General features: G+C 36.6%; 2 protein-coding genes across 2 annotated transcripts; both read left to right on the top strand.

The window, feature by feature from the left end:
• Positions 1-13,358: 13,358 nt before the first annotated feature.
• LOC135792818 (odorant receptor 13a-like) lies at positions 13,359-14,812 on the top strand. Its single transcript, XM_065303570.1, has 3 exons — positions 13,359-13,654; positions 13,715-14,362; positions 14,436-14,812. The coding sequence occupies exons 1-3, from the start codon at positions 13,373-13,375 to the stop codon at positions 14,763-14,765; spliced, it is 1,260 nt and encodes a 419-aa protein (XP_065159642.1). The 5' UTR covers positions 13,359-13,372; the 3' UTR covers positions 14,766-14,812.
• A 311-nt stretch (positions 14,813-15,123) lies between these two features.
• Positions 15,124-17,073, top strand: LOC135793609 (uncharacterized). The gene is made up of 4 exons (XM_065304628.1): positions 15,124-15,200; positions 15,614-16,049; positions 16,125-16,715; positions 16,774-17,073. Exons 1-4 carry the CDS (start codon positions 15,124-15,126, stop codon positions 17,071-17,073), a joined length of 1,404 nt encoding a protein of 467 aa, XP_065160700.1.
• Positions 17,074-17,087: the final 14 nt, after the last annotated feature.

The following is a 17,087-nucleotide window of genomic DNA, read 5'->3' as shown; positions in this document are numbered from 1 at the left end:
AAAACAACTAGTTACTTGCAAATATTAAGATATATGGAGACTATGATAGCAAAAAACAATTCAACGTACAAGATTTGATTAGATCAACAAGAAACTTTTAAATTTAATGATGCTAAGGAGTGTAATTCGATTAAAAACGTTTAGCGAAAAGAGGAACGAGCCGACGATCGACGGTAAAGTGAGCGTGGTCGACCACATGAATATTGTCATTTTAAAATCCTCAGATACTTGTAATAATTAAATCATGCATGATATTTTCGGAAACAGGACTATGAATTCAGATAAAAAGTGCAACCACGTGTTTGTAATTTGCAAAATTAATATCCCGCAAATGGAATAATCAATTTAATATAAACCGTCTTAACTTCCCGCAAAAAAATTAATTACACAGCTACCAGTGCAGTGATGAAAAGATTTTAGATCCAGGAATATATCTTATGAACTGAAAACTCGTGCAGAAATTAACAGACACTTATTTCTTTCTTAAGAACACTCTATCCGCCACAACTCATCAAACAAAACAGCCACACATTGTCGTTACGAATATTTTGCTGATGATGAAAATAATACACGACGATTAATAGAATAATTGAAGTCTGCAAACGCGTGGCTAGTAGTGAGATGCGCTCCCGGATCACGCGGTGAAACGACTGCCGTGTGCGCTGCGCGTTTCTAGGTACGAGACAGGTACGTCGCGATAGTACACATCAGTGGAGCAAAAAAGTTGTTTATAGACACACGTAGTGGTAATCACGTACTTGAGAAGACGAAAGTAAAAATTCACAATATTGAAATAACACACATACACGAAATATACTTTTACTTTCAATATTTCTCGGCATAAGAAAAATATATTGGTTTTGCGACGCAATAAGAATTTTAATTCTTTAGAAAAAATCGGCAAGGGGGTTAAATCATTTATTTCGACGACTTTCGATAGCAAATATCTTCTAAACTAAAAGAGATAGCAACCAGAAAATTATAGATTATGGAAGATTGGAAAATTCTCGATCGGAGAGAAATTTAAAATAATTTAATTTAATGGGGTAAAAGGTCTATAATCGCGACTGAAAGAGCTCAAAATTGCAATTTTTCAATTTTTTCAAAATTTAAGAGATGAAAATTTAATTCATAAGAAAAAATGGGCAAGACCCCCTTGAAATGTGATAAAATATTTAACCGAATAATATAACTTAATTATTAACTTACCAATGCAGCGCTCAACGGATTGCAAGGGTACGGCAAGTACTATAAATAAAAGAAAACATAAATTAACATTTCGCACCATATGATAATATTATATTCACACCAGGGAGAAAACTAACTTTCTGTGCTGAGTATCGCAATGGTCAGATAAAAGTAACTTACTCAAACACGAATAATTTTCCGATTGATCTAGCGACCGACCACTTCCCACAATAACCGACAATAAAAACGCAGCATTGTAATTTGAAATATAAACATCAAAAGCAAGCAAAAATAATATTTATGCACATTAAACGCACAACTACTTATTAAGAAAACACTGCAGATGCATATTACGACTAAGTCGATTGATGACCGAATATAATGCAAACTTTGAAAATATAAGTCTGATAAAACGAAACGCAATGCGCGATATACGTCAGAGACCGGCACGAAACTAGCTGCAATCCATCAATAGAGCATTCCGAAACTGCGCACGGAAGGATGCGACAGTTCACAATAAGAGACCCTGTGCCTGCTGCATAAACCCGGCAGGTAAAAGGAATAGATGCGCAAAGCCAGCGCGTCGAAGTTACGCGACCTTGTGCGCGAATTGCAATAGACATGATACCTGTGATAAGAACTAAACTAAAATGTGCTGCATGCGACAGCGCGACGAGAATCTTACGCGTAGCATCTCGCATGGCGAATGCGATAAGAAAGTGGTTTATTCTCAAACGTTGATATGATTCAAAACGAATACAATTCTATTTTATGCTTTTTAGTTCATACTAGTGAACTAAAATTTAAATCAAGAAATTATGATTTATGATTTGAGTTTAATTGAAGCAAACATTTCCGCAAAAGATATCAATTTTCTAATTGCAAGAAATCAGGAAAACAGATATGAATGATAAAAATTTTACTTACCAGTGTACCGAACACCGCAAATCAATTGTGAGTAAATACTGAAATAAAGAAGAAACATTAGTTACACAATTTCAGACAATGAGTTCCGGCGAAACCCAAACTTTACCATAAATTTCGTCTTGTTCTCCATAATTCTTTAAATTAGTATTCGTATAAGGTAGCACATTGAGCCAACCAGTTGTGCAGAAGTCAAAAATGGTTCGTAACAGTCCAAAATATTATTTATAATCATACACTAAATTTGCCGGCCGGCGTCCGACGACAACCACGCGAAAATGTAATAAACACACAAGATATTGAATTCCAAAGATTACATACGCGATAAATAGTTACCGAATGACCGAACACGGCAATTGTCACTAGATTCAATAAAATACGGTAGAATCCCGGTAATCCGACAATCACTCTGCAGGGCAGTGTCGGATGAGCGAATTTGTCGAATTATAGAGGACTGCCTACCTCTTACAGTCCGGAATTTTTTTACATAAGAGTACCTTGTAATCCGACAAATTACAAATTCTAAAGTACAAACATATGACATATGACCATGTCGGATTACAAGAGGTGCCGGTTCAAGCCGGGTCCGGATTACCGGGATTCCATTGTATAACGCGATATACCGAATTTACAACGAGAAACACGGATACTCGAGGGAGTATTCTTAACTACCGTATGAAGTAAGAGCTGCGTGCCGGCATCACAACTGCGCACGTCGACTTTCACACGCAGGAATATTTTTAGTTAAAACATGCATCGTTGCGCTGCATGAGAATACTTTAATGTACCTCCAGAAAATACAAAGCGTTTCAAAAAGTGTGGCGTACATATGAGGCAGTGAGCGATTGCCTATGTATCAGTGAGTGGTCACGCACTAAGTGGCCGTGTCCGTATATCGCACGTACACGAGACTGCGCAGGCACTACCCTATCTAAACAAATAGCAATTTTTACACATAACTCAAAACTCCTAATATAGGAGTCAATAGAATATACTTATTCAAACTAAATGAATCTAGTTATAATAGTATTATAATTATTATTATATTATTAATTGATAGGTTTTATCGACGATTTTCGACAACGAATATCTTCTAAACTAAAAGAGATGGCAACTAGAAAATTGGAAAATTCTCTATGAAACGGAAAATTAAAATAATTTAGTTAGATGGGGTAAAAGGTATAAAACCGCGACTGAAAGTGCTTAAAATTGCAATTTTTCAATTTTTGATGATTTATTTCAATTGCGAATATCTCGTAAACTAAAAGAGATAGACAGGAACAAATCGCAGATTCTTAATCTACAGAAAATTCTCTATAAAATACACTCGTTAAAATGAAAATATAATTTTTAATTAAAAAAAAAAATCAAAATGTTTGCAACGGAAAAGTAAAAGAGGAACAAAACATAACAACAGAACATTTTTATTTTTAATCATGTAAATTGTAAAACAACTGGCGACCAGCCCGGAAAGCCGACGGAAGATCAATAACTTGCAAGGGTTTTAATTATTCACATTATAGGAATGATGAAATACGCGTATAAAACAAAATAGTATCCGACGGAACATCACTCACGCTTTACGTACCCTCGTACCTCCACGTATGTACAATCAGCGTTTAGCGAACGCTGCACATCACTCGCGCACAATCGCGAAAAAGCATAGAAATATTATGCCACAATGCGAGGATAAATTAAGGAACTCAAGAATAATGAAGAAAATGTGCGTACACAAGCCAACCGCGTGGCGATCGCACAACAATTGCCCGAGATAAGAAAACTTGTTTGTTTGTAAACACTGATACCTTCAGTGTGGTAGTGCAAAACATGAGAAGAATTGTACTCGTACTATGCATGGTACTTAATTTTAATTTCAATTAACTTCTGAATCGGAAACCAGTAACACAATTACATATTAAGACCCTGTTGGCATGTCTAAACAATTTTTTTTAATTAAAATTGAAAATTGAGTCTAAACGATCAATGATATTATATTAATAATAATTACTTATATAATTACTTAAATAGACGATTATGATTTAAAATCTTTTAAAATCCAAAAACAGAATTTAAAAATTTCAATTATTTCAGATTTCTCTTTTCTATCTTTGGAAATAAAAGTTGGAATAGTTGTGGGCAGTGGGTTTTCCCGGAAAAAGCCGCCAGAGAATTAAGAACGCAGCCTACGGCACGCGTCAATCTTAATCTTTTTAATTTGTACATTAAATGAAAACGAAACAATGGATCGAATACGTAATGCAAATCGACGGTGGGTATTGAAAAAGATACAAAGTTTATTTGTGTTAAAAACCACGCGGTTGAAGTAAAAATAAGAAAAGTCAATAATGGATTTGATTTTCACATGGCTGAAGAAATGCGAAAACATACCTTGATGCAACATAAGTTTATGTGTTTTTAGCATATCCAATAAGTTGTAAGGATATTAATTTTGCACATTGTAGGAACAATGAAATACGCGTATAATCCAAAAAGAGTATCCCACGGCCGAATGATCATCACTCGCGATTTTCCTCTGCTTATGTATAATCCACGTTTAATGTAGGGAGCATTACGTAATAAATCGAAGGAAAATTAAGGAACACAAATTATTGTGAAGAAAATGTATGTGCAGATCATCTGACGATAAAAATAAGACTAACGTGGTGCGCAAGCCAACCGCGTGACGACCGTACAAAAATTGCAAGAAATACGAAAACGTGTTTGTTTGTAAACACTGACACTTTCAGTGTGGTAGTGCGGAATATGAATAGAATTGTACTCGTATTATGCATGGAAATTAATTTCGATTAAATTTTAAATCGGATACCTGATAGATAATTTAATTCTACATCGATTGAGACCCTATTTACAATTTTAGAGAAAAATGCAATCGTTTTTCGTAGACCTTTTTGTTCTTTGTTCCGAAAAACATTTTAACAAAATAGTTCGACCCCGTTCTTTGACCGAACAAATTTTAAGTAAAAAAGTTCGACCATGTTGTTTGACTAAAAAAAATGTTGACAAAAAACTTCGAACGAAAAATTTTAAGTAAAAAAATTCGACCCTGTTGTTCGACCGAAAAAATTTTAACAAAAAAAGTCGAACGAACAAATTAAAAAAAAGACCGAAAAAAGTTTACAAAAAAATCAACAAAAAAGTTTACAAAAAATATCGACCGGAAAAAGTTTCCAAAAAAAATCGACTTAAAAACTGTTTACAAAAAAATTCGACCGAAAATTTTTTTTAAAAATTCGACCGAAAAAATGTTTACAAAAAAATTCAACGAAAAAGATGTTTACAAAAAAAATCGTCAGAAAACATCAAGAAACATCAGGAAAGACGTTCAACCCTGTGATTCGACCAAAAATAATTATAAATTCGATGTTTTTCGACCAGAAAATGAAATTTATTGCACAATAATAGTTGTTTTTGAATAGCATTTTAGGGAACTTTTGGAAGGGTTAGCAGATTAAAATGGTATGCATCGTGTAGGTAAACTCTAGAACTCTAATTTGACGTTAAGAAACTTCAAGAAAGTTTATTAGTTCCCGAGATACAGGGTGTTTTCTACACAACGTTTTTAATTTTTGTGAAAAACAGCTATTTTGAAGAGCATTTTAGAGCACTTCCGGAAAGGATAGAGGATTGAAAATGGATGCATCGCGTAGATAAACTCTTAAACTTTAACATGACGTTAAGAAACTCCCAGAAAGTCTATTAGTTCACGAGATACATGGTGTTTCCTACACCATGTTTTTAATTTTTTTGAAAAAACAGCTATTTTTGAAGGGCATTTTAAGGCACTTCCAGAAAGGATAGAGGGTTGAAAATGTATGCGTCGCGTAGATAAACTCCTAAACTCTAATATGACGTTAAATAGACTCGTTGAAACGAAAATATAATTTTTAATTAAAAAAAAAATCAAAATGTTTGCAACGGAAAAGGAAAAGAGGAACAAAACATAACAATAGAACATTTTTATTTTTAATCATATAAAACAACTTTCGACCAGCCCGGAAAGCCGCCAGAAGATCAAAACTTGCAAGAATCTTAATTATTCACATTATAGGAATGATGAAATACGCGTATAAAACAAAATAGTATCCGACGGAACATCACTCACACTTTATCTCCACGTAGGTATATACAATCAGCATTTAACGAACGTTGCACATCACTCGCGCACAATCGCGAAAAAGCATACAAATATTATGCAACAATGCGAGGATAAATTAAGGAACTCAAGAATAATGAAGAAAATGTGCGTGCAGATCACTTGACGACAAAAATGAGACTAACGTGGTACACAAGCCAACCGCGTGGCGATCGCACAAAACTGCAGGTGATGAAGAAACTTATTTGTTTGTAAACACTGATATTTTCAGTGTGGTAGTGCAGAACATGAGAAGCTTTGTACTCGTACTATGTATGGAACTATTAATTTTTATTAAATTTTTAATGGGATTCTGTTAGATAATTTAATTCTACATCATTTATTTTAGTAACTAACATTAACCGTTTAGACCCTACTTACAATTTTAGAAAAAATGCATTCGTTTTTCGTAGACCTTTTTGTTTTCGACATAATCAAATATTTTAACACGTTAGTTCGACCCTGTTCATTGACCAAAAAAATTTTAAGTAAAAAAGTTCGACCTGGTTTTATGACAAAAAAATTTGAACAAAAAATTCGACCAAAACATTTTAAGTAAAAAAGTCTGACCCTGTTTTTGACCGAAAAAATTTGAACAAAAAAATTCGACCGAAAAAATTTTAAGTAAAAAAAATTCGACCCTGATTTTCGACCGAAAAATTTGAACGAAAAAATTCGACCGAAAAAATTTGAACAAAAAAATTCAACTGAAAAAATTAAAAAAAAAATTCGACAGAAAATATTTTATGAAAATAAGTTCGATCCTGGTCTTCGACTGAAAAATATTTATTAAAAAAAGTTCGACCCTGTTATTCGACCAATGAAATTTATAAGACAAAGATAGCGATATTCGAATGGGATTTTAAGACACTTCCAAAGGGTTTATAGGGTTAAAAAGGTATGCATAGTATAAAGGGTCTCTCGAACCTTATCATGACGTTAAGAAACTTTAAGAAAATCATTTAGTTCACGTGATACAAGGTGTTTTCCACACTATGTTTTCAAATTTTTCTAAAACTGCTCATTTTTGAAGGGCATTTTAGGGCACTTTTGAAAGAGGTGGAAGGTTGAAAAGGTATGCATCGCATAGACAAACTCCCTGACTCAATTTTGGCGTGGAGAAACTTCCAGAAAGTCAATTAGTATCGGAGATACAGGGTGTTTTCCACATCACCTTTTCAAATTTTCCTAAAAATGCTAATTTTTGAAAGGCATTTTAAGGCGCTTTCGAAAGTGCTGAAAGGTTGAAAAGGTATTCATCGCGTAGAGGAACTCTCTAACCCTATTTAGGGCTGGAGAAACTTTAAAAAGTCAATTTGTTCACTAGATACAGGATATTTTCCACACCATGTTTTCAAAATTCCGCAAAATTGCTAATTTTATAGGGTACTCATCTTGTAGAGGAACTTTCAAACTCTGTTCTAGCGCGGACAAACTCTAAGCAAGTCAATTAGTTCACTAGATACAGAGTATTTTCCACACCATGTTATCAACTTTTCCTAAAATAGTTCATTTTTGAAGGGCATTTTGGGCCACTTCCGAAAAAGCTGGTAGGTAGGGGTGTGCATCTTGGAGAGGAACTCTCACGCTCTAAAATGACGGTAAAAAACGGTAAAACGTGAAACAATTTACGAGATACGGGGCGTTTTCCACACCATGTTTTTATAACGCTTCTTGAAACGGCTACTCTTTAATTGATATTAAAAATATTGATATACCTACCTATACAATTATCGAAATAAAAACAAATGTATCTGCAGCACGCGAGTGAAGAACGCGGATCAGCCATCGTATCAGCTGACAATCGGCCCGAAACTACTAACAGTCCGCTAAACTGTCCTCTCTCCCGCTCCCCTGGCCAGTATGGTGAAGGTCGTGCAGGTATAGACCGGATAATACGTAGTACCGTAATCTAGTCTTCAATGCAATAAAAAGTATAAACAAATAAACTTAGAAGTATTCACGACGAATACTACTGATAAATATAAATATACATTAGGATATATTGGAATTGGAGGCTGGAAGCTTAGACAATATAATATTAAGGTTTTAGAAAGAATAATATTTGATACAGTTTATTATGTTTATTGATGAGTTAATATACACTTGAAATGTAATAAGCAAGAAAACTGGTTATTAATATGACAATGCAAAAAGGTAGACCGATCGTCTCGGGTAGACAGATGACACTGACGATGACCGCTGACAACCCAAAGTACTGAGAGTACCTCAGGTCATAATGTCCCTTTCCAACATTACTCTATAGTGCAACTATAGTGTAACATTACTCCTACATAGTATCGTTGCTATATTTTCAACACGCCTCCTCAACGATACCTGTTCATCAAATGCTAATTTGACAAACCGAACTTCATGACCATTGCCTTAAGTTTGATGTCCCTGACTGGCTTAGTCATAATATCTGCCAACATATCCTCTGTCGGGCAGTACTCGAAGATGAAGATTCCTTTCTCGTACATTTCATTAGCATAATGATATTTGGTATCAATATGCTTAGTCCTATTACTGAATTTCCTATTTTGGACCATCTTTATGCAACTTTGGTTATCTTCGTACATCTTGACTGGTAGTTGACTCTGGTGCTGTAGATCTTTTAACAGACGAATCAACCAAACTCCTTCTTGACATGCCTCTGCTAGCGCCACGTACTCAGCTTCCGTTGATGAGAGTGAGACACAGGCTTGTTTTCTGCATGCCCAACTAATAGGTCCTCCAAACAATTTGAATAAATAACCGCTGTTGGATTTTCTATCAGTTCTGTTCTCGGCCCAATTTGCATCCGCATAGCCGATTAATTGGTTCATTTCTGAATTGGTATTCAGCTTTAACTTTACACTCTTCGTTCCTTTTAAATAGCGTAGGACTCTCTTTACCTCAGTCCAATCCGTCGTTGATGGTTTTACATTATACTGGCTTAGAATATTTACACTAGCTGCAATATCTGGTCGAGTGTTTATTGCAACGTACAGCAAAGCCCCTATAAGCTGCTGATACCTGCCACTGTCCGGCATTGGGTCCTCCTTTCTTGCTTTCAGGTAGCCCGGATCCAATAATGATTTTATTTCCTCATCCATGGCCTCCATCCATTTTTCTTTGTTTGGTCCCGATAACGCTTGTCCGCGAGTTCTTGGTTCTTCAATTGACAGTTTCGCACTGGCCACAAATAGCGGGGGTGGAACCCCTTTATTTGTCCTCTCGGAACGTCTCGGTTGTGGAGCTTCTTGTCGGTCTCCTTCACCATCACCATCCCCTTGACGTTGATTTTCCTGGATGTCTTGATCTTCTTGAATGGGTTGGTTTTCCTGAATGCCTTGAACTTCTTGGATGAGTTGATTTTCCTGAATATCATTCTTCTTTCCTCGGAGAGTTACAAGAACTTCACTCGTGTCGTCCTTACCAATGTCTTTACTAATCCGTTCGTTGATACTCGTAGATATAGGAATTACTCCTTCACTCTTCGGGTTACTCGCTTTCTCGTCCAGGAAAACGACGTCACGACTGATTATTATTTTATTGGTACTTTTATCTAACAGACGATATGCTTTAGATTCTTCCGAATATCCAGTGAAAATTAGTTTCTTGGCTTTTTCATCTAATTTTCTTCTTTTTTCTTTGGGAATATGTACATACGCTTCGCACCCAAACTGTTTTATTCTAGTGAGATCTGGGATTTGTGAGAACCATAATTCATATGGTGTCTTTGCTGTTGTCCTGGTCGGTAGTCTATTTTGAAGGTAATTAGCTGTTGCTACTGCTTCACCCCAATACTTGTTATCTAGACCCGCATCTATCAGCATACATCTTGACATTTCTAGTAAAGAGCGGTTTTTTCTTTCTGCAACTCCATTTTGTTCAGGTGAATAAGGTGCAGTTAGTTGAGTTTCGATTCCTTCCGCTCTTAAATAGTCTTGAAGATTTTTATTTACGTATTCCTTACCCCGATCCGAACGAATTATCCTCGGTTTTCTACACTGCTGTGTTTTTGTAAGTTCAACGTAGTTTTTAATGCATGCTGCCGCTAAATCTTTTGTTTCCATCAAATAAATTTTAGTATACCTACTAAAATCGTCAATGAGGGTCAGTATGTATCTTTTATTACCTGGGGTCTTTGTCTGCATTGGCCCACAGACATCTGTATGGATAAGATCGAGAGGCTTCTCGGTCTTATTTGTAGACTCCTTTGGGAAACTTTTTCTTGCCATTTTCCCTTTTATACAACACTCACAAATTTTATCTTCTTTGCAGTCCTTAATTATTATTCCTTTAGCTAGACCTTTTTCGGTTAAGCTCTTTATTGCATCCAAACTTCTATGCCCTAAACGTCTGTGCCACACGTGTATACAATCTTTACTGCAATTTAGATTTTTTGTAATCAGGGCCTTTTCAGCTGTGTTCAGCTCATATAAGTCGCCGTAGGGTTTTACAACTGCTTTCAACTCTGGACCCTTAAAAATATTGCATTGTTCCCCTTCAAGAATAATCTTGTACCCATCTCTAGCTAGTTTCTTTATTGATACTAGGTTTGAGCTTAACCTGGGAACATACAACACATTGTCGATAACAATTTTCTTTACTTCGCCGCTGTTGAGTTGACAATTTATGACACACTTTCCAATCCCTTCGACCTTAACATTTACATTTTCATCTGCAAGACTAACAAACCCGCCTTTTTCAAGCTTTAGTGTAACAAACAAATCCCTTTTACACGCCATGTGGCTAGTTGCTCCTGAGTCTAAATACCATGTATTACTCTTCTGTGAATTCTTTACGTTAAAACATGCATTTATGACCTTCGGGGACGACTCTGGGTGGGCTATTACCATGTTACATTCTGTTACTTTATTGGCACTCGAAATACCTTGTTTCTTTTTCCAAGCTTTCCATTTGAAACAATTTTTCTTGAGATGCCCTGGAATCTTGCAATGAAAACATGTTTTATCACTGTGGAGCTTCGTACTCTGGATCTTCATTGCTGTTTCCGAGGCTTCTGTAACTTTAAGTTCTGCATCTTTAATCTCTGCAGTGTTTTTACGCCTCCTGTATTCCTCAAGAATCAATTCTTTTGCAAACTTTGATGTGAGTTCAGTGGCTGACCCGCTGATACCCATTATCAGCGGCTTATAGGAATCTGGTAAACTTCCAAGTAAAATTGCCGCAAGTATATCATCCTTTAGTCCCGAACCACATCCTGATAACTTGTTAGCAATCGCTGACAAATCAGTTATGTGTTTTTCAGCATCCCCTCCTTCCGACAAAGTCGATCGGAATAATTTATAAAACAGATAAATTGTGCCTGATGCTGTTGACTTACGATGATGATTTTCAAGCGCTATCCACGCTTCCTTGGCTGACTTGGCACCCCTGGTGAACTCCATCTGATCATCTTCGAGTAGAAGTCCGATCGTTGCTCGAGCGTCATTATCGGCTGTCGTCCATGCCTGTGTAACCGTTGCAGGCTTTTCTTCCTCGATCACATTCCACACCTTTTCTTTAAGGAGGAGTAATTCTAACTTACTTCTCCACACTTCATAATTGTCATTGTTCAGTTTCTTAATACCCCAATGCTCAGGCATTTTCACGATTTAAACTTTGAAACAGAGAGATAAATGTACTTCACGCTTATCACTCCCGCACTGAATAACTCCCGCACTAAATATTGTCTTTCGAAAAAACTTTAAAAACCTTTACTCGACAAATATTATATTTTCTAACAGCCTGGGCCCATAACCTATTGGAATTGGAGGCTGGAAGCTTAGACAATATAATATTAAGGTTTTAGAAAGAATAATATTTGATACAGTTTATTATGTTTATTGATGAGTTAATATACACTTGAAATGTAATAAGCAAGAAAACTGGTTATTAATATGACAATGCAAAAAGGTAGACCGATCGTCTCGGGTAGACAGATGACACTGACGATGACCGCTGACAACCCAAAGTACTGAGAGTACCTCAGGTCATAATGTCCCTTTCCAACATTACTCTATAGTGCAACTATAGTGTAACATTACTCCTACATAGTATCGTTGCTATATTTTCAACAGGATAAATATACGTTAAAGTTTTTGAAGCAATCATATTAAGTTATGGAAATAAATTACGTTAAACGTTAATACGTTAATCAAAATAATACCAGGTATAAATAGGTTTACTTTACGTTACCGGAATTTTATTTTAAATGGCATATATAGTCAAAGTTTAGAAACTCAGATCATACAGTATTTAAACCTTTTAAAATACTTACTAGACGAGAATCCGTCTAGTGGAAACTCATGCCCAAATACACATTCATGTCTGTTAACGTTTTTCAAAAATTCGAAACGTTGTAATTAATTGTTAATTAATCAGTAAACACGTGTGTTATCCATAAATGAAGATGCTGAAATGAATTGTAATGCACCGAACTGCAATCCCAACAAATATTACAAGTAGAGTCCGACCCAAACTACCTTTTCAGCCGAAACCAAAATTTTGGCCCTGGCCTCAGTTTCGGCCGAAACCGAAACCGAAATTGGACCTTACATAAAAATATGTTTAATTTAAGTTTCAAAACTTAACTATTTAAGGAATGGTGCAATAAAATTATTTACAGCAGTATTAAGCGATAAAGTGAAGTAATTGAAGATTGGAAATTTTTGGTTTTGAAAATTTTAAAACATATGTTTGGTCAAGGATTTCCTCAAACCTCTATCTTGTTTCATTTCAAAATAAAACTATAATAAAATTCACGAATACTGAGGTTTGGTGCGGCCGGAACCGAAACTGAAGCCGAAACTAGATTTCTTGACCGAAACCGTAACCGAAATTTCGGTCGGTCTCTAAAATTATTATCGCCAAGTTTTAAACTAGAATCAAATGTGTCACTTGTTTCAATGAATTAATAACGTTTTATAACGCAAGGAGACATACAATAAACAGTTAATGATAATGCAACCCTTGAAACTTCCATTTCAGATATAACTGATATTAGGACTTTAATGGGACTGATAAATAACTAATACTTCTATTGTTTTACTTTAAATATCAGTTTAACTCATGGACGACATCTAGAACATTAAATTCTGCGAATTGATACAGGCGAAAATGAATATTCCACACACCCCAGTGCTGGATCCTCTTGAAACTAGAAGTCTTAATTTACCTGACGATGTTTCAAGACGATGTTTTACCTTGCCGAAAATGTATTTGTTGTGCATAAGCATGTTTCCATCCAAGTTGGCATCACGTGGCAGAAAATTTATATTTTATATTTATTTGGGGTTGATGGTACTGCTGGAATTCACGCAAGTGATGCACCTGGTCATGTACCCAATGGACGTTACGAAATTCACGTTGATTTTGTCAACTGTTTCTACTACTCTGCAGGTATTTTAATAATCTTTGTTTCAACGGACGTATAATATGACTTAATTATATTCTTGTTAGGGCATTGCTAAAATGACTTTGTTGTTCATTAATTCGCGACGCCTCCGAGTCATTCTCGATCAATGTTTCTTTACCTTCTGGCCCTCAAGTCTAATGGGAAACTCGCTGGAAGCGTCGCTCAAATTTTCATCGAATTTTGTTCAATTTAACATGATGTGTGTAACTGGGAGCGCCGCGGTTTTTGCATTAGGGTTTCTATTCAAACCGCTGTTTGATGGCGCAAGGGAGTTGCCCTTTGCCACGTGGTTGCCCTTTGACTGGCGTGCTCCAGGCATTTACGAATGTGTCTATACGACGCAAGTATTCACAAACCTCTTTCTGATAATACTTAGTATTCTTGGGCATGACTTCATTTTTCTGGCATTAGCCAGCAATGTAGTCGCACAGTTTCACATTTTAAGTCGAATGGTCGATGAATTGGGAAGCGGAAGAGACCGGGAGCTTAACACTATGCTACTTTCCCTAGAAGGAGTCGTAGAAGGTAAAAAATATAGCGAGGAGCAGCAACTTCTTGTGAAGATCATCGCTCACCATCAAAAATTATTATTTATTTGTGAGGAGATGGAGAATATTTTTTCACCAACGTTGTTTGTTCAGCTCGCGACGAGTTTGGTGGCGATATGTGTATCCAGTTTTCTATTAACAGCAGTAAGTCTCTTTCCGATCCTCTAGGATAACTATTTTTTGCATCCAGTTATCCATAATTAAATATATTTTATAGGTGGACGAAGTTGAAGTTGATCAACTATACCAACTGGCTTCTTACTGTTTGGGACATGTTCTGCAATTATTCATCATTTGCGCGGCAGGTAGCGAAATGTCTCACCTAAGTTTTAGTTTCTCTCACAATGTGTATACTTGTTACTGGTACCGCCACAAGTACACCGAGATTCGCAAAGCCTTGGTACTAGTTATCCTACGAGCCCAAAGAGCTGTTCGCGTAACTGCACTTGGCGTGTTCGAAATGAACTATGAAACCTTTGTTGCTGTCATGCGTTTGTCCTTTTCATTCTATACCCTTTTGACAGGAATTATTGAAAATATGGAGTAGATATGCTTAATTTTTTGTTTAACAATTAAAACACTAGATTTGTATGTCACGGCAATGACATTTTGAATATATTAAACTTCACAGTATTTGTGTGTGTTTTTATATTTAGCTACCCAAAAATGCAGTCTTTGGCAGTTCCTTATATAAACAGAATAAAGGCACGAGTTGCCGAAACATGCAACGTTCGTTTCCGGCTGCGAAACCTCTGTAACCATTTCATAGCTTCAGCTACTTCTACTAAATGCTAAACTCCGCATGTTGTAGCTTCCGATAATCTACTGATTGAGGAGTTAACCACCAGCTCCATGTGGAAATGTTGTCACAGAAATCAGACCTTCACTGTTGAAGCCTTGAGTCAATGTCTTTCAGATATGTTACGGGCATGTTTGGCGCACCACATGGATTCACACGAGATACATCGCAATCGACTGAAAGGTATACACAGGTAACATTAGTGTTTATGTTCCAAACCTAGGGGTAAATAGTTCTTCAGGATTAATTTGACGATTTGACTACGGAAGTAACAAACCTAAATCTTATATTATTCATAAATAGGAATTTTTAATCAGGTCACAACCGAATGAAATAGAAGTCATTGATTGAATAATAATTTATTACCATTTTATTTTCTAGGTGTAAACCTGATCAAGAAAATTGCAATGCGTACGAATTACAGCGACTTGGCTGTAGCGCAAATTGTTGCCCTCTTATGGTCCTGCTTGAGTGTCGTACATCATTTTCATCTTAGAGCCATAACTTCACAAAGCTGCAAAACGTTATACCGCGCGTAATGCTAAGTGTTTTTGGTCCGATAATTTCATTTCTAATTTTTATGTTTTTTGTTTTAGGCGAGAATATCGTAATGCGGTTATGGTATATGAAAGAATTTTGGTCATGTTACTTCCACAGCTCTTTAGCACTGTGGTCAAGACGCTCATCACGTTTTTCAATGAGACTGGCATGTGGGAGATGGAGACCTATGTCACAAGTTGTATCAAAAAGATATTACTAATCTGTAAGGATAGCCACGGCGTAATCAACTACTTGCTGGATATTGTAGAGATTAGTGAAAATTGCCCGACCGCCAGTGACATACTAAAAATTATACAGAATTTATTCACTTATGGGGACTGGGCACACATGGACCACTATTTACTGTATAGATTTTTAGAGTTGTACAGACGCAGTACCATGAACGAAGAGTTTGAAAGTTTGCGATGGTGTTTAGAATCTTGTATCCGGCAAGGATTCACTTGCATGAAGAGGAATGAACTTGTTACAGTCGTAAGTGTTTGACAATTCAAAATCATATCAAAGTGCAATTGAATAATATTCGGTATTTTATGTTGGTTGTGAGAGATTTCCGTGATGATGAATTGGGTAGTTGCCGTCAACCCGGCCATGACATTGAAGTTTGCAAAGGTGATGGAATATGCAGCGGGGACACAAAACAGCGAACCGTATTCGTTGAGTCTAGAGATGTCCTTCATGTATTCTTTGCTGGAACTGATTTCTTCGCCAAACAGATATTTGAGTTTACTAGGTTGTCGATTGGTGTTTTTAACACTGGACCGTTTAAAAAACGGCTCGGATTTATTACGAGCCAAGATTTTCTTCCCCACCGGCGAATTTCCCGTCAAAATTGGTCAATATGATGAACGGGACAATCGTTTCATACAAGAAATAAACGACGTGTTGCAGACCAGTCTTCTGACAGCATTGCTGAACCATGGTTTTCATCTGAAAAGTGTTGAGATGATATTTGGTGTCATCGCAGCAATTATTGTGGAGGTACCGAGTTCGTTCAGTGCTGCAGTTGGCGTGTCGTTCGCAATGGCGGCGCAGGAATTAGTTTTAACTGCTCCGGACGATCTCGAAGAAGCGGGTTATCGAATACACGCCTGTGTGGTTTTTCTAGTATCTCTCGTTTGTTATGTGCATAGAGCTGAGGTAAGTACAGTACATAATATCAAATTCAAATTTAATTCCACTTGTTGCATTGTGTCAGGCATTCTATCTCTACTTGTCGAAAGTGATCGAATTCCGTGCGAAAAATGCACCGCAACTTAATCCGCCAGTCACGACCTGTTACGACGAACATCCGGTGGTCCTGGCCCGGCGGGAGCTGTACCTGGAGGACTACGAGGCTCGCTACGGCCTGCTGCGCTGTTTCGCCTGCAGCGAATCCTGTCGCAGCGAGCATGAAGTCCAGCAAAAAATCAGCGCGATCAACAAGCAGATGAAGCTGCAGTTCCGGACGATATTTACGCGCAGGTCACGAAAGAGCAGCGATTTGGTGCAAAGCTGAGGTGCGTTTTGGCG

This window comes from Atheta coriaria, unplaced genomic scaffold, assembly GCF_025399875.1.
Source record: "Atheta coriaria isolate IRGN ID8LTWV9N9 unplaced genomic scaffold, Caltech_Dcor_3.1 hic_scaffold_1_pilon, whole genome shotgun sequence".
Classification (NCBI taxonomy): Eukaryota; Metazoa; Arthropoda; class Insecta; order Coleoptera; family Staphylinidae; genus Dalotia; species Dalotia coriaria.
The sequence above is the reverse complement of the archived record's forward strand: the minus strand, read 5'-3'. Positions and strand labels throughout refer to the sequence as shown.

Excerpts from the sequence above, each read along its gene's own strand:
- LOC135792818 (XM_065303570.1), top strand. The coding sequence starts at position 13,373 with ATGAATATTCCACACACCCCAGTGCTGGATCCTCTTGAAACTAGAAGT. Across the intron at positions 13,655-13,714 it reads CTGTTTCTACTACTCTGCAG|GGCATTGCTAAAATGACTTT; the intron begins GTATTTTAATAA and ends TATTCTTGTTAG. Across the intron at positions 14,363-14,435 it reads CCAGTTTTCTATTAACAGCA|GTGGACGAAGTTGAAGTTGA; the intron begins GTAAGTCTCTTT and ends TATATTTTATAG.
- LOC135793609 (XM_065304628.1), top strand. The coding sequence starts at position 15,124 with ATGTCTTTCAGATATGTTACGGGCATGTTTGGCGCACCACATGGATTC. Across the intron at positions 15,201-15,613 it reads ACATCGCAATCGACTGAAAG|GCGAGAATATCGTAATGCGG; the intron begins GTATACACAGGT and ends TTTTTGTTTTAG. Across the intron at positions 16,050-16,124 it reads GGAATGAACTTGTTACAGTC|ATTTCCGTGATGATGAATTG; the intron begins GTAAGTGTTTGA and ends TGGTTGTGAGAG.